At 30.6% G+C, this 24884-nt stretch overlaps 1 protein-coding gene across 5 annotated transcripts in view; it reads right to left on the bottom strand.

Moving 5' to 3' along the window:
- Positions 1 to 12662: 12662 nt before the first annotated feature.
- LOC132740582 (ring canal kelch homolog) overlaps positions 12663 to 24884 on the bottom strand; it is a 41504-nt gene continuing 29282 nt past the window's right edge. For 4 of the 5 annotated variants that reach the window (XM_060728513.1, XM_060728512.1, XM_060728511.1 and 1 more), the window contains one exon: positions 12663 to 14816. In XM_060728513.1, coding sequence (XP_060584496.1) covers positions 13570 to 14799 — 1230 coding nt within the window. In that variant the 5' untranslated portion in view covers positions 14800 to 14816 and the 3' untranslated portion in view covers positions 12663 to 13569. Of the gene's footprint in view, positions 14817 to 15757; positions 15843 to 17179; positions 19599 to 24884 lie in introns of those variants that run through there. The other variant, XM_060728509.1, reaches the window with a different exon arrangement.

The raw sequence follows: 24884 nt of genomic DNA, 5'->3' as shown, positions 1-24884 counted from the left end.
AACATCGGTAACATTTTGCTGAACCGTTACTGTAACAATAAAAACGCTTAAAGTTTTAGAGACAAAAGATAATAATGAAATCTACTCAGAGTTATATTGAAAAATAAAATTTATGCTTGATGTTTGGCCCGATTTGAGAAAAAAACTTTTCACCATTCTTCTTTATTGGTCATTAAATAATAATAATAAATAACAAATAAAGCAAAAAAAATCCCACAGATCAAATACGATAAGAAGGAATAGACAATATGTCAATATGTTGTGATGAAGAACGTCTTCAAGATAATGTGCCATAGATGCATCTGGAAAACCTAAATGATTGTGTTCTCATCTCAATGCAATACAAGCCCAGCTGAAATAGTTTAACAGTTGGAGAAACATGGATAAAATCACCATTTTGTGTTAGAAATTTGACACTTTCTTCTATTCTAATAAATATAGAGCAGAATAAATTATAAATCCTGTATAGATAGATGTCTTGTTACGCAAAACAAATAGGCCATATTCCACCGTTGCCTCAAAATTCTTTATAAATTTTGTGACCTACAGGTCAAACCACCTAATGCTTTGTTATACGGTCAGTATGTCTTAAATGATCATCAACAAACTCCGGACTGTTCATCAAATGACATCTTGTCTTATTACCATAAACAACCCTCCATTTAAACACATTAAAATAGAGAAAAACAGAATCCCTGAAACGTTGTATAGAATCTCAATTGTTTTACCTATTGAAAATCGGATACAGTAGGGACGAACTCCAGTATACATTCAGAACAAGCTACAGAAGAATGTACACAAAACTAAAACTTAAAAGTCTCAAATTAATTATACAATATAAGTAATTCCTATATGTAAATAATATGAGTTTTGTTAACGCAGTCTCACTTCGTTCTTTAGAAATATGTGACTATTTAAGAAGATGGCGGTCTCTTTCATAATATTATTATAAATCACGTTGAAAAGAATTTAAGATTATGTTTATATGCAAATAGTTTTACATAGTCATATCTAGATTTGTATAATTGTTGAAATTTCATTTTTATGTAGAGTATTCTTTTTTTTAAGGTTTATAACTATGATATAAATTTGTTGATTTTAACGCATTTGAACATGCTATATCTATCAGAAAGGCACTTAATAAATTTGGTGTAATGATAGATTTTGCTTTTGTTATCGACTGTTTTTTACCAGCTATAAGAAAAATATGTGTTTGTAAAACTTTAGGAGCGATTTTTGTTCCACTCACACAAAGAAGTATGTAAATTGTCGTCACGTAGTAATAAGCTATAACTTTATACAGGTAAGCATTCAAATAAAAGACATTGGTAATCATATCAACTGTTACAGTTTCGTTATTTTCTCATCAATAAATATCAATAAATCATGTGGAATAACCCGCGGCTGAACGTATCCAAAATTCATATAAGCTTTCTGTTTTAAATAAGTCATTATAAAAGTGCAGTCTTAAAACCATAGTTTCAATGTAATTGGAGATGAGGAAAAACAGCATTTCTCAAATTGTCCGGTTGCATGTAATGCACTTGAACACTAGTGTGTTCCAAATTAAGATTAAGTTCAGGACGTATTTGAATTTGGAATCAGGATGAACATATGACTTTGATTTCTTTATTTTACAAACAATTTTACTGTTTTCTTTATTTGAATAAGCCAAATTTCACTTTCTTACATACTTTGTAATTCTGATTTGCCTTAAAAGATGACCAGAAGGTGTCAATATTATGAAATAATGCACGGAGGGAAACATATTAGGCTTTCCTCAGTAAAGCAAGAAAGTCGCCACAAAGCCTTTTAAAGTGTTGATGTGACGTAAAAATAGGCTATATTTGATAAAATTTGACAGAAATTTTGTTTTGTTGTTGTTTTTTGCACAAATCGGATTATTGTATATCTTAGTCACAGAAGTTAAAAATGTGTAATGTTTTCAAATATTCCCAGAAATAAATAAAAAGATCTTGAGCTTTTATATGTATGGCTTTTTAAGATGGGACTAAACCAACATTGTTAATCGCCTTCCGCGTAGCGGTCATGGGATTATAGGAATGGACTCCGTCTGTCTGTCTGTCCGTCCGTCCATAACACTTTCGTGTCGGCTCCATAACTTTTTAACCCCTGAAATTATTTTGAAATAACTTGGCACAAGTGATCACCATAATGAGACAATATGCAGAGCGCAATAATTGGGTTGCTATCCCCAAGTTCAAGGTCACACTTTAAGGTCAAATGTTAAAAGTCTTCATTTAATAATAAAAAGTCTACATTTCGTGTCCGCTCCATAAATTTTTTAAAGCTGTAAAGTTTTAAAATAACTTGGCACAACGGACCACCATTATGACACGACGTGCAGTGCGCAATAATTGGGTTGCTACACAAAAGGTCAAGGTCACACTTTAAGGTCAAATGTTAAAAAGTCTACATTTCGTGTCCGCTCCAACAATTTAACCGCTGAAATTTAAAAAAAAAAACATCTTGGCACAATTGATAACCAGTATAAGAACATGTGCAGAACGCAAACATTGGGTTGCTACACCAAAGGCCAAGGTCAAATGTATAAAAATTTACATTTCGTGTCCCCTCCACAACTTTTTAACCTATGAAATTTTGTTTAAATAGCTTGGCACAATTGATCACCATTATGAGACGATGTGCAGATCGCAATAATTGAAATGCTGCCCCAAAGGTCAGGGTCACACTTACAGTTCGTATGTTAGAAAGTCTACATTTCGCGTCTGTCTCTAACAAAAACCTCTGAAATGTTTTTAAGATAAATTGGCAGAAATGATCAACATTATGACACCATTGACAGAGCACAATAAGCAAGGCACAACCCTGAAGGTCAGGGTCAAACTCAACGGTCCAATGTAAAAACATTTTTTTCATGTCCGCTCTATAACTTATTGACAATTCCAAGGGTTTAAAAATACTTAGCACAATGATCCCCACCACGATACAATCTACAGACCTCAGCATCCAGGTCGCTGCAACCAAGGTCAAGGTTATATGTTCTCCATAACTTTTTGACTTTATGGAAGATTTTAAATAACTTGGCACAAATAATCGCCATCGTGAGACTATGTGCTTATGATATGCATGACACAACATCAAGGTCATGGTTGGTAAAAGGTCAAGAAGTACACATTCATGTTTCTTGCGAAGCCCCGGAGTAAACTTTCTTTACACAATGTAAATATAGGAAAAACATGAAAATATTCTTCTCCATAGCTGCAGGACCTAGTATAGAATACTATTAAATTTGCTTAAATCACGACCTGGTGGTCAAATTCATTTATGCCAGGGGTCACTTCAATTTACATATAAGAAAAGCTAAAAAAATAACTTCTCCCAAACCGATGCCTATAGTTAATTATTTCTGTTGTAGCCTTGTATAGACCAGTAAAAAAATTATTCAAATGAAAATTTAACCCACCCCTAGGGTCAATTTATTCATATGGAGACACATAGGAAAACTTTTTTAAAATCATATTTTTTCCAAAGCCAAATGCCCAGATCAGATTAGATTTTTGGGTTAAAAGCTTTGTCAAAAAAACCTTAATTTATTTTTCAAATCTTGACAATCTTGTCAAAGTTGCCCTAACCCCAGAAGTCATTTTACTTTGTGTTATAAAGAAAAGGCTTTGAAAACTTTCTTCTCCGTAAATAAAATGCTTTGATATTTCAGTGTGAAGCATTCATTTTATGACCATATCAATTTATGTCACGATATAAATCATATAATAGTAATAATACACAACTTCTAAGCTTGGTAAAGTCATGATCCGTTTGATTATAATTACCTTTCCCAAGGGTCAATTGATTTACATAGTCAAACTTATATATAAAATCCTTTATAAAATCATCCCTTTAACCCCATTGTTTAGAGCATGTGAAACAATTTCTAGAAGACTTTTACCATGTTTCTTTCAAATCATGAAAGGGCCAGGTCTGAGTTATACGCCAATTTCAACACTTCTTTGTTGATAGCTTGAAAGGTTGGTTAAACTATCTCACTTTCATGGATAAATAACCAGAAGAGTAATGACCAATTTCTACTTAGCTACGGTACTAACTTTTTTGACAGACAAATGACCGTAAAACTCAATGTCCGAGATCAATTGTTGTCTGTGGAAAAAAGAGACGCCTGGATTTCACATCCGACACTCTCAGTAAAGTGCTAAGTTTGCAGGCATCAAATAATGATCATGAGTCTGGATTAAAACAAGAGCCGGTTGAACCAGGTGATGCTCCTCGACTAGGTTTTGGACACACGCCCGGCGAGTATATGCTCCCCCATAATTTTTCGGGGAGCATAAAAATGGCCCTGCCCAGATGTCGATTTTTATATAAAAAACTCTTTGTCAGAAACCACAATAGAAGGCCATTTGGTTGGAAGAATTGTCTTTGTTCAAATCATGGCCCCACTGGTATAAGGTGACCTAGAATTTAAGACCTCGTGACTTACTTTCCTGTTTTTAAGCTAAAGAAATTTGGATAACAGACACAATATGACAAGCCAGCTAACCTTAATCTGTTCTAGTGACCTCTTTGTATTTTGATTGTAAAATTTCAGATGCAGAATTATACACTGAGATCAGTTGACCTAGAATTTTATCTAGTGCAAGTTAGAATTACATAATACAAGCTACAACCTCAACAATAAATTCGATTGTCATTAAAATATGATATTGGTTGACCTAGAATTTGAACCAGTGACCTATTTATTTCTCGTTTTAGATGCAAAGTCTTAAATGTTTACCCTATGTACAGTTTCAAACATTTGATAATGCTTATATACATTTCTACCTTAAGACTGCCTTTTACTTATTATTATCACCATTAATTTTACTTATTATTATCACCATTAATTATCCTTTCCAAACATAACAACATTCACATCTGACATGACCTTTTCCTATGTATAGCAGTTTGAAAAAAGCAAATGCATGATGCAAATTCTTGAAATAAATTTATTCATCTAATTTCAAAATATCGGCTGTTATCTGTGTTGATAATTTGCTAGAATTAAATGTGACTTCTTTTAATGTTACATTTTTTTTCAATTTGTTACCATGGCATTGTGCACAGATTATTTATCTATAAGTTTGTGTCATTCTTAACAACATGCTTAAAATGCTAAAAGTTGAAAGTGTCATACGTTTCAGGTGTGTCTTTCATTTTACTTCTCCGTTGCCATGGCAACAGAACATGTTGAATATTGATAAACAAAATATCAGTCTAAGTTTCTTAATTATTTATAACTTTAGGTACATGCCAAAGTGCAATACATGTTGACTATTCATAGTTTTAATTATCACAACAAACCAGTTAACAAAATACTGAGACTTAGTTTTCGTTACCCCACCCACTTTAAGAATATCAGAATCTACATTCTTTTACAATAAAGATAGAAAATAAGGGTGATATTAGTATGATCTTGTTCAAGTCTTTGTAGTATATGGTAAAAATATTCATTTACACCGCTATGCCTTAGCTGGTAGGAAAAAATGTCAGCCCCATATCAATTTTTGATAATTTTTTCATGCATTTTTTAGCAAATTTATCTATGAAATTCAGAGAATATGAAAAAATAATGGAAATGCCTCCATTTTCATATTGTTCCAATAGGATGTGAAGTTTTAACATCACCTGTACCAAAATAAATACAAAAAAGAACTAATTTTATCATATAAATTGCGTATTAGCCATTTTTCAATAATTTGGCGGCCATCTTGGCGGCCATCTTGGATTTCTCAAAACGTACCATGATTTGACATGTCTACCCAAATTTTTTGTAAACTTCAAACATTTAGCTTTACATTGGTATATCATTTATCCATGGACCTTTTTTGCACACAAAAGGTCCCCAGGGACTGTACTAAATATGAAAATAATATCATATTTGGATCCAATACGAGAATATATTGGACGGTAACGAGGTATAAATGCATATTATCGATTAGTTAGATTTATTAGATATATGACACTTTTACAAGTTTTTTTTTCTCGTATTTATATATCAACAAGTTTGAAAACATTTAAATATTCGTTGCTATACGAACTTAGTGATAAACAAATGTAATGCTAACATTTTGCTATAACAAACACTTCTTGAATAATTAAACGTTCGGTAAACATGTAGACATTTAGTAATCATGAATTCATAACTTTCGAACATTTTTTTCTATTCTATAGTGAAACATCATTTAGAGTTAAGTTTTAATTTCAAACTTCTGAAAAATGATAATATAACAAGTTGACAATCAAACATCGTTTTTATTTACCGTGAATGAGGTTTATTACAACTATTCAGTCTTGATTGAAAGTTTTCTTGATTACATGTTTTCGCTTGCTTTGTCGAGGCAACTCATTAAGATAACATATGACGTTGTACAAATTGTTGAAGAGAATAGGAAGAAGCCCATTTCTCGTGGCCTTTCGTAAAAAATCAAAATTACAAATTCGACTAACGAACTCTATAAATTTTGCTTGTTTTTTTTGTTCAAATCTATTGTTTAACGAAGTAGATCTGCTTATATAATATCTTGACAGCGCATCACGCCTGACATACATGTAGCGTTCAAATTTGACATATATATCGCCTTAAAATCAATGGCAAAGAAGTAAACGTTGTCTTTACGAAGGATATGAAGTTGTCCTTTTGTTCAATTCAAAATATATACATGTATTAAAATAAAAAGGGTTGGGATTAGCAGTGGAATTTGCATGCACGTTAAGTTTATTTATCAATTTAAATGTTTGAAGAAAATGCAATCAAATATATTCCATTTTTATGTGTGGAAATGATGAAAAATAATATGATTACTTATTTGTTTGTTTATATACGATAATACAATTGATTATTTGATATTAAAATTAAGTCCAAACTTACGAGATACTATGCATATAAATTCACTTATTATACCTTTTAGTAATAAAATTGATTTCTTATTATTATATTTAAGTTCATTAAACATGTAAAATTCATGTCTATTTTATACAACTATCGTATGACACAAATCTTGTATTTTCTATTTTGTCGTTCTGTTTATCGTTCATTGCGTGAATGAGAACGAGTTTGGTATACTAACAGATATTATTAAACAAAACCTCTAGAATGCACGCGTTATGTTTCCATGAACATTACACTCCTTGTGATAACCGCAAACAATTGTCATTGATCTCGCATCAAAATGAGTAAACAAATGTCAATTATTTCTGATGAATGAGATTTCTTTTCGAGAAATTTCTTTTCAGTTTCTTTTAACTTCGTTACATTCTTTTAAGCATTGTTGGTTGAGAATATAGTAGGTAGCTTTCAGGTGAAGAACAACGCTGCATTTAATTATAATGTATATGATGAGATGACAGTAGAAAGACATGCAATTTTTTCTCATTCAGTAATCACTTACCTCCATTCAACTTACAAATTCACAAAATTCTTTATTTCAGTTTGACCAAAATTAAAAAGTATGAATAGAAAATAATCATTGTGTCAAAAGGTGAAAAAATCTTAACATGTACAAAATACAAACCCGAATTTGCAAAATTGTTCTAGACCTTCCAATGAGAAAACGATCAGAAAATTTATACAAAAGATTAAAAATATTGCAAAAAAAAAAATATTTTTCACACCGGTGTCCAAGTATATAAAGCACTGAACAATATGTTCCCTCAATATATCCGAGACTTACTTACCATATCTAATAATCAAAAGTATAATCTAAGATCGATATCTCACGGAAATTTAATTTCGTCTTACAAACCACTTACTAATTATTTTAATGACACATTCTAATTTAATGCCATGGTTATTTGGAATTCCATACCGCTGACTATAAGAAGAAAAACAAAAATGTCAATATTTAAGAATAGTTTTAAGAAATATTTATTTGATCAACTTTAGCACGGTCCGTGTGTATTATATATAAAAGATACTCTCTTTATATTTATACATGTGATTTTTTTATTATTATGTTTTCTAATAATGGGTGTCTGTCTTAGTTTTTAGTTTTTGATTGTGTTAATTATGTAAATTATCTTTACATTTTAAATTGCAGATTAAAATGATGCACTGAGGAAAGTATTATGTTTAATAATAAATAAAATGAATTGTATGAATGTTCAGTATATGTGTTAAAGTTACATTAAATAAATATTTGCCGTCGGTCTAAAAATCAAACATTCTACAGTTTCATTAACCTGTTTAATAGTATTGTTGTAAATCTCATCAAATATTGTTCATAAATAAGGATTTTAAACGGGAAACCCCACGGTAACACTAAAATTCGTATACGAATTTTAACATGCAAATGAAGACGATAATGAGCTCGTGTATGAGCTATGTCACAGTTTTATGTATGCTATCCGGAACACAGCAAATGTGATATTTTTTCTTGTGCACCGTTTAAGCTTTACGGTGCACTAAACCTGGGGTTCAGTAAAAGTAATCATCTCGTAAAAAGATTAAATTTGTATGAAAACATCCGTTACAATGCGGAAATATACCGTTAAATTAGGACTGTCACTTATAGTCATGTTTGTTGATTTAATATTGATGTACGGATGATCCGCAGGCGGAGTTTCTCATGCAAACAGCAATTGTACTTCTCATTTCGCCACAATGAGGTTACCTATTTCCATGCTAATAAAACTCATTTTGGTTTTTTGGACACGAAAATAAGACCTGAAGTCGATATAAAACCCAATTTGTTAATGAAATGTCGCTATTTAGTTTTTTATGAAATTTATTAAATGTAACTTTAAGATATATGTTAAAATTGTAATAACCATTTAATCATTTCTTTAACATGTTATATTTTCTTTGACTTTTATGTGTTATTTTGTGTGTGCGTTTTTATTTTAATTTTTTTTATTTATTTTTTTTATTTTAGAAGGCCGCATTGTAAATAAGATGTTGCAATATGTACATGTCTTAATGTGTTACTTTCGATAAATAAAGTTATTATTATTATTGTTATAATGATTGTTTAGATCGTGAAACATATCTAGAATGGTCCAAAAAGGTGAGTCCAATACTTTTGAAAAACAATATGTTTTAATTTTTCAATTTATTATTCATTAATTGTAGATTTATTGACTTAGTCAAAGTTTGCATAGCCCCAAAAAATATTTGACCTTGACTAATGAAATACATGTACCTCTTACGTGCATGCGCTAGAATTATTCAACTTTACAGGAATGTTTATCCGCATGTGAGGCTGGTCGAACGTATAGCGGTGCGATACTACTTTAAGCGAGGTAAAATCACGCGATATGGACTAATGGCGGCTTTATTCACGTAAACACATATCAGGGTGCGTGTATTTTAGTAATTATTTCATAAATCTTCGATAACAATTGCATATTTTGTATTTACGCTGTAAAGATAGGACCGACACACATTTCATCAAAATTACAGAGGCGCTTAAATTTATAATTAAAAAAGTTATTGAAGGTAAACTGACGGCAACTTATTTTGTGTCGGTGAATAAAATCGCTTAAAGCAATCTTATATTAATATAGTTAATTTCTTTTTCTGTTTTATTCTATAGGGATAATCATAATTGAGTTGCACCGATATACATAGACGCTTACTTGTCAAAATATTTAAGTGTACGCTGGTTTTTGGTGCGATAAAATAACAGTACGCTATAAAAGGTTCGATATTTATTCATTATCACATCTGTTGTATATGTTTTCCTATGATTATACTAAGAGATACTACCAGATATGTGTCCCTTTCCGGATTTCTGAAAAAAAAAGTTTTTTTATATCTTCTTCTTTCCTTAAGAGTTTACTTCAAATTAAAGTTTCGTATCACCATCTATACTAAATGAACTAAATTTTGATAATGATATATCTACCTCTGATAATTAGGAGTTGGAAAAAGTAACCTATACTCTTAGATCTTAAATAACTATATTTCTTGTCATCTTTCAATTTTTAACAACGTTCGTCGCTACTGTATCTTCATTCCAAAAATTTGACGCCCTTTTCAACAAAAAGAGTCTTGTTTTTTGTACTCTATCTTGTTTGTGATTTATTTTTTCTTATGATCATAGAATTCGTGTTAATTACTTTTTGTCTGTAGTGTAAATCATTACTGAAGAATCTAATATGCAATTTAATTTTGTAGTTTATTTTCAACTTTCTTCATCTATGATATGTCTGGCATTTGATTTTGCTCTTGATATTGATTAGGCAATACTGTATTCCTAGAAATTATTTCGCGCATATTAAGTTAGCGCTTTTCGCGTTGAATACATATTCGCGAATCTTTGTATCCGAGAATAAGTTACATGTAACAAATCCGCGAACATGTGTACCTTAGCTTATCATCATGTCATAAAGAAGTACTATGATAAATAATTCATAACTTTAGCCTATACTTAATTGATACTGTCTTGTCTTGCATGTATAAAGTGAACAAATACAGAGACCTAATTGAAATATAAGTAATATATATTCTCTTTACCCCAGCGACTTAATATTCGCGAAATTCACAGTCACTATGATTGCCACGAAAACGTCATCCTGCGAAATATTGTAGAAATACAGCATATTTATCGAAATTGACTTTCATCTTTCTTTACCTATCTTATATGTCTATCTTTTTACACATCATTACATTTACTCATTTGTTTCTTTTCAGTGTCTAAAGATGCAACGATATAAGAAGAAAACTCATTTGAGACTTTATAAAAAATGTCAACGTAAAAGGAACATCGCAATCACATCATAAATATGTTATTAAAAAATAGAAAAAAAAACATATTATTAAATGATAAAACCTTTACTAAATGAATGGAATAAACAAAACGAATATTATCGTTACTATTGAATATTTGATAGAATTTTCAGAAGTTTCTGTGCAATAACTTATCTAATTTTAATAATTAAACTTTGTGAGAAAAGAATATTTAAATTAACTATATCATAGTTTAACATATTAAGTAACACTGTTGTTTTAATTAACTGTGACTTACATATGATTAACATACAAACACAAAACTTGATATTTCATCAAAATTGAATAAGAATGTGCTGTAATGAGGAGGTCCCCGTCGCTACAGAAAAACACACCAAAATGTGTGCGCACAGTCGGTTTATTGTGGTACAGTAAGAAAACTACTGGAAATATTGTATATATTTTCGGATAGATATGGAAAATTACTCTTGTATATCGTTTTGTTATCAAAAATAAACATTTTGTATCTTTTCTTTTAAACTATTAATATATTATTCGTTTGCATGTACATATCAGGTTTACGGTTGAATTTGCAGTAAGAAATACCTAAATAACTTCCTCAATACTATAAAATTAATACTTGGTCAGGTCCCTCATCTGCGCTTCGGGCCATATACCTTCCTCAGTCTGACCAATCAGTCCGTAAACTTGCATATTGCCATCATGGCCATGTTTTATTTGTTAAGTAAGTCATTGCGTTAAATCGTATATGAGAACTATGGCATTGTTTGGCAATATTGATTTGAGACTAATGTACGGAAGCTTTTTCGTTAGTTGTCATAAACCATGACGATTTACTTAATTGATTTTTAATGATGGTCTATTCTTCAATACTTTAATTCATAAATACGACCCGATGGCCTAGTGAATAGTATGATGGCATAGCAATCGCAAAATTGTTAGTTCGAATCTTTGACAAACTATCTATTTTTATTTTTTTTATTTCTTTTAATTTGTAGCATTAGTTGATAGATCATTTGTTTCAATATCTTTTTTTTCTCAAATATTCATAACCTAATTATATACATGCATATTTTTCATAGTGTCAATATGTTAAGTTATAAAATGGGTGATTGTCACGCAAAAAAGAACACCATAATAGTCAGTTATCATAAAATAAACAAACAAAAAGAGTAAAAAGAACGAACAAACGTTTCATTGATACTTAAAGTGTTAACACAGTGCCACTTAGTGTTAGGAAATTTTAGGATATACATAAAGTATTAACAAGATCAACAAGGTAGGGCGGCGTTCAATGAAACCAAGTTTTCCGCCATGCTTTACTTTAAAGTCCGTATTACTTACTTCGGAATCAGATTATTACCGACAAGGGTTAATTGTATATTCAAATGTCTCAGGTCAGTATCGCCAAACAATATTCGAATAATCATAATCCATTACAGAAAGCAGTAATGTAAATATGTTCATTTTTTGTTACGTTTGCTTTGCTGTAGAATAAGACATATCTGGCCAATCGTTAATGATATCAACCATTTCACTATCTTTCGAATTAATTGCGATTATTAAACTGATTTATGAATGTAATTTATCCGCTACTGTAATTGAATACAAAACTTGTCATTTATTGTTTTTAATAAGTAAATAAAATATTGTGTATGATAAACACAATCTTGTCATATCTCTAAATATCTTTTATGTAAATATGAACAGAGTTAACTACGGTAATGTACAAAAACGAAATCAAACTGATAAGAGCGTATGTGTTTTCGAAAAACGTGGACAAAAATGTTCTCTGCGTTAACAAGGAGCGTACCTCATCGTTTAACACATTTATTAAAATATAGCTATGCTTGAAATAAATATGAATACCATACAAGATTGAATTGTTCCTTAAGCTACAAAAATGTATGTCTGTTATGGAAAAGAAATGTTCATGACCGTTTCAATATAATTTAATATCAGTAGATAAATATTCTTGTTTAAATATTATAATTCCGTTGTACTCTCAATGTTACATAATATAAATATAATATTAAACAATATATTTTTTGCATTTACTTGATAACGCTTCACGATATAATTAATATTCTAAATTGATATTTTCTCTCCTTTAATTGTTTTTTTAGTCTGAACTTGTTAATCAACGCGATTCATAGAAACGTTAATTTCAATATCATCAGCACTGTGCTTATCTTTTCATTCAGGAAATCTTGAAATGCACATCACAATTAATTAAGTTTAACAAATGCAGATGCTGATAACATTATAACATCGCTTCTAACGTTTGCTATGGCAGTTCCTACATACATCTTTAGTCTGAATCATAGTAATAGTCGTAGTCTGAATCATAGTACGATGGGACGTAACAATCGTCATCCGACGATGAGTCGTCATTGTAGTAATCATCAAAATCCTGTTGGTATGTATACCTACTATAAGCTTCTGTTGATGTCATATTGCAATGTGGGCATTCGACGTGACAACGGAGTATAGATTTTGGAAGAGATATTTCAAAACATTTTTCTTTAATAGTGTCAAGTGAACATAACGCTTTTTCCTTTGGCAGTGTCAACTGTTTCCATGCTATAGATTCATCAGTTTCCCGAGAGACTAATGTTTGAAATGGTGTACATTCTAATATAAATTTTTCTCCGTAGTCTTTTCGATAATATCGATATATTATCTGACTGCATATGAAATATTTAATTTGTTGAACATCTTTATTTTCGAATGGAATTTCTTCTACCAGATATTTGTTGGAAAGACACGCGCCCTGCATTCGTGTAAATGTTATGCATCTCTTATTATCGTAGATTACAAATCCATCTTTAATCGGAGCAATTTCATCGTTGTAGCTGGTCGTTTGTTTTTTTTCTTTCCAAATGCCCTTCATTTACATCATAAAGTGACACATATTTTTGTGACTTTAAGATGAATGCAATAGCGCTTTCACTTATGGCGAATTTACGTATTTCGTCGTCTTTGATAGAGAAAAGTGGTAACATGTCTACATTGCTATCACCGATATGCCCAATATACAGCGTTGAAATAGCAATATAACGAGAGGTTGATAATCTGTTGTCTATCATATGTTGTGCAACTAACTGATCGTATGATGCCAGTCCCAACAAAGACATTATACGTAACCTTTGGTGGATATCGCCGAAACTGGAATCTTCATATAAATTTTGCATTTTTTTTATTTCTTTGTTTACCGAAACAATACATACGTGTCCATAAACCTTTATATTTTCAGGCTGTTTAATGCTAAAATCATCTTCGTTTGCCGTAAAATTCATTTTTGTGCATGCATCCTTCGGTAGGTCAAGCAGCATAAAACTCGTCTCTGGATAGCTTCTTACGGAACAGACTAGTGATCCAGTGGTTTTCGTAAATGTTCCAGATATTTCAACAGTGCCACCCGATCTGTCTTCTTTCAATGAATTTGATTTGACTCGAAACCACTGATCTCTTTCCAAATCTAAACACCAGAATGAATCCCCGTAGTTACCTTCTTTCATAATGAGAACTCGTCGATCATTCGATCCAACAGTCGTCATACATTCTGATTGTATATGGCAAGCAACATCTGAATTATTCAACGCTTCTTGCAAGCATTGATTGGAAATCGAATGGAAATCTATGTTTGACAGTAATTCCTTCATATGAGCCTTCCTAGTATTTGGATTTGCATCTAACCATTTAAGTAAAAACAGTAGCCTGTCGTCCATTTGCACGTATGATAGCCGTGTATCTGAAAACAGCAAGAGAATGGAATCTTTTGTCAGGTTTATCATTTGTGGCAACAGAAGCATTTCTGGCAGATGCTCTTCAATGTATGTTGTACACCTCGGTAATTCAAAATCGTAAATGCTTGACAGCTGTAAGAATTTCATGCAGTTTTCTCGAGTAACAGAAACAGTTTTCAACCAGGCTATGCAGGCAGACTTTAAGTTTGGAATAAGAAGAAACTCAGCCATGTGAAGTATATTTTCGATATTTTCATCATTCAATTTGGGCTTCTTACCATACAGGAACATGATAGTTGTCTCAAGTGTTGCAGGTGTTCCCATTGCTATTTCAATTATACCTGTAAACAAAAATTAAAACAAAACTTATTGTTGCAAAACTTATTAAAATACGAATCGTAGCTCAGTTCTACATCAATGTGCTCTGCAAAATCTCAATTTAAACATACTTGATATATTTAAATTTTACCTAATCTTAGGATGTGTAGTGTTTTCAACTCCAATTTTATCAAGAGAGAAAACAGAAAGCCCAAAACGACAAATTTGAAAATGTTGCAGGCTCGTTTTGATTGAGCCTGTTCATGGCCGATAAGTGAAAGTGACTGTCCTCGCCCGCTAGCACCGGTTAAAGCAGAATTCAACTTTTAAACATGTAATTGTAAAATTTTGAATTAAAAAACATCTGCAGATGTGTTTTTACGGCGGTTATCATGGAACCTTCAATGTGACACAGTAGTGTCATTCCATGAAAAGCGGCGTATGGTCCCAAAGTAATAAAATCTTCAATGTGACACATCCGTCCGTTTCCGTTAAAAGCGGCGTATGGTTCCCAAGTAATAGAAAGTGTGTGCCTTAACGAGAAGACAATTGGTGGAACTAAACAGAATGGAAACTTTGAAACGGGATCAGACGTTATGAAGCCTGCATATCACGGAGAAGACGTCAAAAGACAAAGTTAAAAAGCAGGCAAAATATCCTAAGGAGGATACAACATTATTCAAGAAGGAATATTGGAACCACCTAACTAGAAAATACGAACAATTCCACAAACACAAAAGCAATGCCGTGCTGAACGATCTTTAAGGATAGGAAATATAACATATCTGATTGACAATACCGGGCGACTTTTTACAGCCTGAACACGGCACAAACCATGCTGATGTGGCGAAACAAAAAGAAAAAATATGACTCCCTAAAGAAAGCCCAAAACGGCAAAATTAAAAATGTTGTTGATCTATCAATTTGGTTTCTGTTTAATGTGAAGCCAGAACAAACAAACTACCTGTCTGCCTTTCCAGGAAATTGTCGTTGAGAACATGGTCAAAGAAGGGACTTATTACAAGAATACATCGATGGAACTTCTTCTCCTGTAAAAATATACAAAAAAAAACGGTTGAAGTAAGATTATGTAAGAATAATATTGATAAATTGATATCAACTACTGACCGCATAAACAATAAATGAGCCGCGTCATGACAAAACCAACATAATGGGTTTGCGACCAGCATGGATCCAGACAAGCCTGCGCATCCGCGCAGTCTGGTCAGGATCCATGCTGTTCGCTTACAAACCCTATTACAAGTAGAGAAAATGATAGCGAACAGCATGGATCCTAATCAGACTACGCAAAGGCGCAGGCTGGTCTGGATCCATACTGGTCGCAAACCCATTATGTTGGTTTTGTCATGACGCGGCTCAAATATATTTGTTGAAGGTGTCCCTTCATTCGTTTATTTCTTCAAATCAAGTTATGAAAGTAAATAACTAAGAAATATAGGTCATACAAGTAATGTCAAATATCAAGTGATTTTATAGATATAATTTGGTGATAAAATTTGTAACGGTATAACCTTAATTCCTGCGTTTAACTAAAACGGATATTTCACGATTTTCGAATCCCAAACCCGAAAGATGTTTAAAGATGTTAACTTGTTAATAAATTTAAAAAAGAACAAGCTTAAAGATTGCTCTTAATTTGTTGAAATTGTTTTCCCATCCTTTTGCAATAGTTAACAGTACACCTGTATGTACATTTTATCAATTTTATATTATTCAGATTCGACTTTATCTCTACCAATACTCGTTAATCGGTATTTTATATAGCTTGGTTAGTTTACATCAGATTAACATTTTCTAAAAATGAATTTTACAATACCTACATCATATATTTTGTAATACTTAGTAATACGAAAGACACAACATAAGATATATAATGTGAATGATGTACTTTGTTTATTATCACAAAATGATCACTTAGCCCAATGTATATTCTTTCTTTCTTTTTTTCTTTTTTACTCTTTCTTTCTTTTTCTTTCTTTCTTTATTTTTCTTTGTTTCTCTCTGTTATTGTTGTTGTATGTGTGTTTTGTTACGTACACATTTTTTCAAATAACGTACTAATGCATTTCGTTTTTAGATCAAGAAATTATAACGAAAGATATATATGTATAATTACGCACTAATATGCTTAAGGAGTAAGGAACTTGCTCTTTTGTGTAGTAAAGCAAAGGAAACATTTATTCAGACTCATGTATCAAATATGTTCACAAACAATCAAATTAATCACTTGTAAATAATTATGAAAGTAAATTAGAGTCATGTGTGATACCGTATCAAATAGATTTATTTGTATAGTGACCAATGATACTTTATTACCGTCCGGTCCTATACGACTTTAGTAATACATTAATAAAAAAGAACATACCCATAATCCCATTTTCACTGTAACATCACACAGGTTCGACTGATTGTTCACCTGCTGAACTAGACGCTTCCGGTTTGATTCAGGTTTAGTTTTTCCGGCATCGTAAATCATTACAAACTGACTCAAATTAATTTATAACATACCAGTTAGAAATTTTTAGCAAAATGTTACTTATAATGTCTTTAGTTTTTAAATTTTAAACATTATTCCAGCATGATGCTGTATAAAATGTAATTATTTAGCTCTATTGAATCACTTTCGAAACAGTGCCCTAGAGATACAAACCAGAAAAAATGTAATTTGACGAAACATGATTGTGACTTAAGTAGGTGTAATGTTACTAACCAGTCTATAAACTTACCTTTATGCGATATTTGTCTCGAAATAAATTTGATAAAACATTCCAATAAGTTTCTTATTCTAATAAGCAGCTTATTCTAATAAGCAGATCTTATCAATAACTGTCAAGCAGGTTTCAGAAAAAATCATTCAACTATTGACAACTTGGTTTGTTTTACAATGCCTGGTAGATATACTAAGTGCAAGTTAAAAAAACGTTTTTGTATTTATGTTTATTGATTTCAAACAGACGTTTGATACTGTATGGAGAGAGGGTCTGCTTAACTATAATATTAATGGATTTTTTTCAATCTTATAAAAAATATGTTTATCAATATATAAAATCAAGAATTAAGACACATGAAGCTTTATCAAACTTCTTTTAATGTATGGCAGGTGTTAGGCAAGGCGAAAACTTATCTCCTCTTTTGTTTTAATATACTTGAATGATTTGGAAAACTTTTTAAGCTTCGGAAATTGCGTAACTTGCACTGTTAGAACCAATGAAATTGGAAAAAGTTTTAAGCTTTTTATAGTATTATATGCAGATGATACCATATTACTTAGAGAAAGTAGTGATGACCTACAAAACTCATTAAATCTCTTTGAACAATATTGTGATCAATGGAAATTTACAGTAAACACCAGTAAAACAAAGGTAGTTGTATTTTGATCAAGGAATAAAATTGATCAAAACAACTTTAAATTCACAGAAGCAAATCTTGAAAACACTGATCAATATAAATATTTAGGTGTCTATCTACCAAAAACAAAAAGTTTCATTAAAGCCAAAAAGCATATAGCAGAATAAGCTAAAAAAGCAATGTTTTTTTCTCTTTAGGAAGATAAGAGCTCTAAAATTGTCATTTGATTTACAGATAGATGTATTTAATAAAACTATATAACCAATACTACTCTATGGCTGTGAGGTTTGAGGCTTTGGAAACAATGAAATAATTTTAAGAACATAACTTAAATTTATGAAACTTATTCTTAATCTTTAAAAATCTACTCCATCTCATATTATATACGGCGAATTAGGAATTAAACCAATACAAACAGATATTGATACAATAATTATCTCTTTCTGGAGTAAAGTTACTGACCCAAATAGCAAATAAATTGTCAAATAATTTATATCTCATAATCAATGGTAAGCAGAATAAAGGGACTTTAAATTCCAAATGGTTTAAACATAGAAAAAGTCTTATTTTTAAACATGGATTTGGGAATATTTGGGAAAATCAATCTGACATAAATAGAAAATGGTTTTCATTAGCATTTAAACAAAGAATACATGATCAGAACATACAAACGTGGAATGATACATGATAATGTAGTGTGTCAAGGTCTACAGGCAGTATCAATTATAAACGTATAAAGGAAATTTCGAAATTAATAAATATTTTCAACTTATACAAGATTATGTTTGTAAAATATTAACATCTTTTAGAATAAGAAATCATATACTACCTATTGAAACAGGAGATGGAGTGATGTTCCTTTAAATGACAGGAAATGTCAGTTGTGTATTGACAATGACATTGGTGACAAATACCACTATGTTCTTAAATGTATTGCCCTTTCTTAACAAAGAAAACGATTCATCAAGTCATATTTTTATGAAAATCCAAACACAGTGAAATTTTATGAGCTTTTAAATAGTGAAAATAAAAATGAACTTATCAAACTTTGTAAGTTTATTGAAAAAAAAAATACCAATGCTATTAAGAATAACTCAATATAGGATAGAAAATAGTTGGTTATCTTTATTAAATATATTACAAAAGACAATATCAAGTCTTAATTTCTATTTCTGATATATGTTAAAACAAATATCAATACCGAATTTTGTTAGTTAAACAATCTAAATTCTCTATCATGACATAAATAGAAAATGGTTTTCATTAGCATTTAAAGAAAGAATACACGATCAGTACATACAAACATGGAATGACAGTGTGTCAAGGTCTACTGGCAGTATCAATTATAAACTTATAAAGAGAAATTTCGAAATTAATAAATATTTTCAACTTATACAAAATTATGTTTGTAAAATATTGACATCTTTTAGAACACGAAATCATATACTACCTATGGAGTGGTGTTCCTTTAAATGACAGGAAATGTCAGTTGTGTAATGACAATGATATTGGTGACTAATACCACTATGTTCTTAAATGTATTGCCCTTTCTTAACAAAGAAAACGATTCATCAAGTCATATTTTTATGAAAATCCAAACACAGTGAAATTTTATGAGCTTTTAAATAGTGAGAAAAAAATGAACTTATCAAACTTTGTAAGATTATTGAAAAAAGTACCAATGCTATCAGGAATAACTCAATATAGGATAGAAAATAGTTGGTTATCTTTATTATATATATTTCAAAAGACAATATCAAGTCTTAATTTCTATTTCTGATATATGTTAAAACAAATATCAATACCGAATTTTGTTAGTTAAACAATCTAAATTCTCTATCATGACATAAATAGAAAATGGTTTCCATTAGCATTTAAAGAAAGAATACAGTCATGATCAGTACATAAAAACATGGAACGACAGTGTGTCAAGGTCTACTGACAGTATCAATTATAAACTTATAAAGAGAAATTTCGAAATTAATAAATATTTTTAACTTATACAAAATTATGTTTGTAAAATATTAACATCTTTTAGAACACGAAATCATATACTACCTATTGAAACAGGAGATGGAGTGGTGTTCCTTTAAATGACAGGAATCGTAAGTTGTGTAATGACAATGATATTGGTGACAAAGCTAAAAATAGAAATACCATTAAACGTCTGCTTCTACAGACCTAATTGATGGATGATCACCAAATTTTGTTTGTAGCATTTTTTGGTAGTCTTTTATTTGCTGATATTCATTTGATAAGCCCCTTTTAGGGGCAGCTAAAGCTAAAAATAGAAAAAATCTTTGATCATTATTTCCTACTGAAATAATTAATGGATGATCACCAAACTTTGTCTGTATCATTCTTATGTAGTCCTTTATCAAGTGTGTCATATTAATTTGATTGGCCCCTATTAGGAGCAACTATAGCTAAAATGCCCCGGGCCATGGCATTTCTTCAAATTATAGTTTAATAATGAAAGGAAAATAACTCCTGTTGGAATGTGTCCATATTTTGTGTACATGTATACATGTGAACTCTCCCAATTCGAGCAGGAGACACCCTCTTTCTCCTGTCAAATTATTAAATGTTTTTCTTAGAATAAGGGTTTTTTAAAAAGAAATAAAGAAATCTCCCTCTTTTTCATTTCAAAATTTCCTATGTCTATTGTCAATTAAAAAATCTCCCTCTTTTTAAGTAAATTCTCCATCTTGAACATAGAAAAAAAGTTCACTTGTATGTACATGTTATGCATAAAAAAGATTGAATGTCTTAATGTCATTACATGTTTGCTTTTCAGAGATCTTGAAGTAATGATTTGAGGTCATGTGCTGTGTATCTTTATGTTTGTGGTTATTGCATCTTTCTAAAGGTTCATTTGTAGGTCAATCTAGAGAATTTCCCCCAGGAAATGAAATAAGGCCTAAAGAAATATTATATTTGTGTCTGTTCCTTACTATCTTGGAGAAAGCACATTTCAATAGATATTGGGACACACTGTTGAACCTGATGTTTCATATGCATGCGATATTGACACTGTGTAACAGATAGATGATTGTTTTTCACTGAGACTCATTACAGTATATGTTGTATTATATGAGAATATGATAATAATATATAGAATAGCCTGATCGATTGACCTGTAACTGAACTGATCTTCTCCAGCTGCATAACCACTTTCCCTGATCTCAGGGTTTTTTAGGCTTGCGGCCATGGCCGCAAAGTCATTGTTTTGGAAAAGTTGTTCCGGTTAGGTGGTTTCCTGCTTACATTTGTTAGTGCATGATGGATCGGGAAACCAGTCTAGGTTTCCGCTGCAATCGTGACAATTCGGGCGATTCCGTCATACTGCGAAATCAGACGAATTAATATTATGGAAATCTAAGCTATTTTTAGTTACTTCGGTATTCCCAGTTTGTTAATATAAATATGATTTCTATTTTTACTTGATTTATCGGTTTAAAGCAGAAAATAAATTATAATCGAAATTGTTTCGTTTCATTATATACGTTTTCAAAAAGCATAAGTTAGTTTCTTTTATGATTCTTTTATTTCTTTTATGATTGATTTTTGTCTTTATTAGTTTTAGTTTTATTACAGAGAATGGCTACTGTAGAGACAATTCTAACGTGAACTTGAAACTACAGTATAACATAACGTCAGCTAAAAATAGCCAATGCATATCATTAAAATTACCATGTGCTGATCTACAGATAGCGCATCCTGTTTTGTCGGTATAGACAAGTGACATAGATATTTTAGTGTAACATAGTTGATACATGCATATGAATTGGTACAACGTATTATTATAAACGAAGTCTTTTAGTGCATTTACTTGTCTATAAAGCTGCAATATAAATGAAATTAGCAAAGTTCTGCCGAAACGAATGACTCTCTCTCTCTGGAAATGAAATGTGCACACTTGTTTCCCTTCAGTATGATAGATAGATAGATACTTTTATTTTCTCCACTCGGGAGAGCCTATGTTAGTATTTTTACCATTGATTATTTTCTTTATTAGTTTTATACAATAGAGAATAGATTTCAAATTGTTTTTGACAAACAAATATTCGTTGTTTTTTTTTTCAAAAAAAAAAGGATGTTACTGTTATCGTCAGCATGTTCCGGTTCAGTTATAATCAGTGGACTTCTGGTCCTTCTTTAGTCCAAATTTGCATGCATAACACTACCCTGTATGATATACAAATAATTTTAAAAAATAGTAATAATAAATTGACCCTAGGTCTATACCTGTTAAAACATAGGTACCTTGTTTTTTACTGGTATATAAAGTCAATTTATCATTTTTTTATGTAATTATTTCTTTATCATAAAGAATTGATTTAGGAGGTTTTACAAAAAAAAAATCATTCATCACTGGGCAAGCCTTTCCTTTTAAAAGGAAACTTTATCTTCTTTTTTTCAATCAATATTCAATTAATTTTTCAATAGAGAAACATTCGAACTAATAAGTTAAATGTTAATAAATTTGAATTTATTTTCATAAATGTAGAAATGACTAAAATTATTTTCATCTTATTTTACTTATAATCTTTTGTAAGTTAGCATTTTTACATTAAGGAACATATCTTAAGTTTAAGTGAACTCATGTCAACTTCAGAAGTATTTCTTGCTTGTCTTTATGTAATTTGTCTTTTTTTCAGTATCAGTTTCAATTATTTCTATTCAAAATCACATTTTGCAAACTTTGTTAAAAGTAATTTTGCACTGTTTCATACAAAGTTTGTAAAGTTGTTTTCATGTTCACTGAATACATTTCATCAAAACAACTTTTTGCCATTTTTCTCTATGTTAAGTTACGTTACAATTTATCCCATTTCTATTAGAGTGTAAGATAGTTAACCTGAAATGTTAACTTTCTGGTCGAGTTGACTAGTATACCTATGTTATCTAAAATAAATATTGACCGGTGGTGTCATCCTGACAAACAGTATATATGATTATATAAATACTGAGATTATGTAATTATCTAATTTTTAAGATAAGTGAAAAAAAGAAAGATCGCAATTTTGAAAAACAGTCATAGGCAAATTTTATCACAAATTAATGGATGGATGATCACCAAACTTGGTTCCTATCATTTTTACTATAAAGGAAAAAAACAATCACTGTCGGGAAACCATATAACTAGAGAGTCAAGTTGAAGTTGGCCCGGATTTGTCTTTCTACAAGTTTATTTGTATTTGAAAAAAAAATCTATAATCACTGAAAAAAACAGTTGATTTTGGTGAGCGATTCAGGCTCATCATGGCCCTCTTGTTATAATTATTTATGTTTGTAAGCAATATAAACTATTCTATACCTAAAACACTGTCAATAGCATTGAATAATTGATTGATAAAATGAGTCGGTCTCTCGTGTAGTAACTAACTTCTTCGTTTAAAAATACATGCATATGTTATATTCTCAAACATTTTGGCTAACCTTAAATGACTTAGCGAAATATGAAAACAAAGATCTACTCTCAAAGTAATGTCATACTACACATCCCAGTCCGATTACGATAATCAACTGTTATTTGAATGAAAAACAGCGCACAAAATACGTTACAAATAAACAATTCTGAATATCTACTTGAAATTACAACATTAAATGGAATATACCATTAAAGGATTAATTTAATGCCATTATAACACGTATATTTTATGCATTCGTGTGTTTACAAAATTGTTGAATAATCATGTAATTTAACTTTTCATAAATCCTAGGTGATTCACACCTGCAATAAACACGATGTGTCAATCAGTACGAAAGCTCGTGTATTTGGGGCGGTGATAAACCAATCAGATAGAGTATTGAAACGAAATTCCCTTAACCACGTAATTTATTTAAGGATAGGCCATCTGTAAGTCAAATGCTTTTTTGAAAAGCTATTGAGTGCAGATTATATCAATGATTTCAAACAGTAATAAACATTAAAAAAATGTAAAACGAAGACTAAAAACTAGATTTTAAAATATGATATATCAGCTTACAAACATAAATATATATTGTTGTCTTCTATGTTATATACCTATTTTTTGTGAAAGCATCGCAGTGACCTATTTCTTTTAAATGTTTACATATTTGATTTGCTCATGTTTTTGTATATTATACAAACTGAGTGTTATTGTTAATGAATTGAAATTGTTTAATTGAAATTGAAGTTTCTTACTTTAATAAGAAACGTTGCTTCGGAGATGTTATATATTTTAAATCATATTTCATTCATTTTCATGTTTTATTGGTAATTAAAATCACAATAATGTAGTATCCGCTATGAAAACAAAAATAACAAAAGCATAATGATTTATTTAATAAGTACGAAATGCGATACTATACCTTGATAATCGACTATCCGATTTATGTATCACAATAAAATAGCAAATCGAAAGTAGGCTAACTTTTAGGAAAAGAAACAGTCATATTTTCGGAAAACAGTAAGTAAATTAACGGAAAGAAAAGTAGTTTTTCCAATTATTATAAACAAATACTACTATCACAGTTGTACTGTCCTAGGATAATAATTTGGTCTTAACGGTACATGGGAAAGTCCAAAAACGGGGTTATCTGGATTATTATCCGATATCGTAAAAGTAAACACTTACAAATACTATATAGCATTATTCTTACAGTATCGTTTGCGTATTACCGTTATGGCTCTGTCGGTAGATCGAAATTATTTGTAACTTTTAGAGTTTTGTTCTCATAGGTTCGAACCCCAA

This window comes from Ruditapes philippinarum, unplaced genomic scaffold (genome assembly GCF_026571515.1).
Source record: "Ruditapes philippinarum isolate M1 unplaced genomic scaffold, ASM2657151v2 ctg10307_1_1_1_1, whole genome shotgun sequence".
NCBI classification, from domain to species: domain Eukaryota; kingdom Metazoa; phylum Mollusca; class Bivalvia; order Venerida; family Veneridae; genus Ruditapes; species Ruditapes philippinarum.
This window is presented reverse-complemented; position numbering and strand designations above follow the sequence as displayed.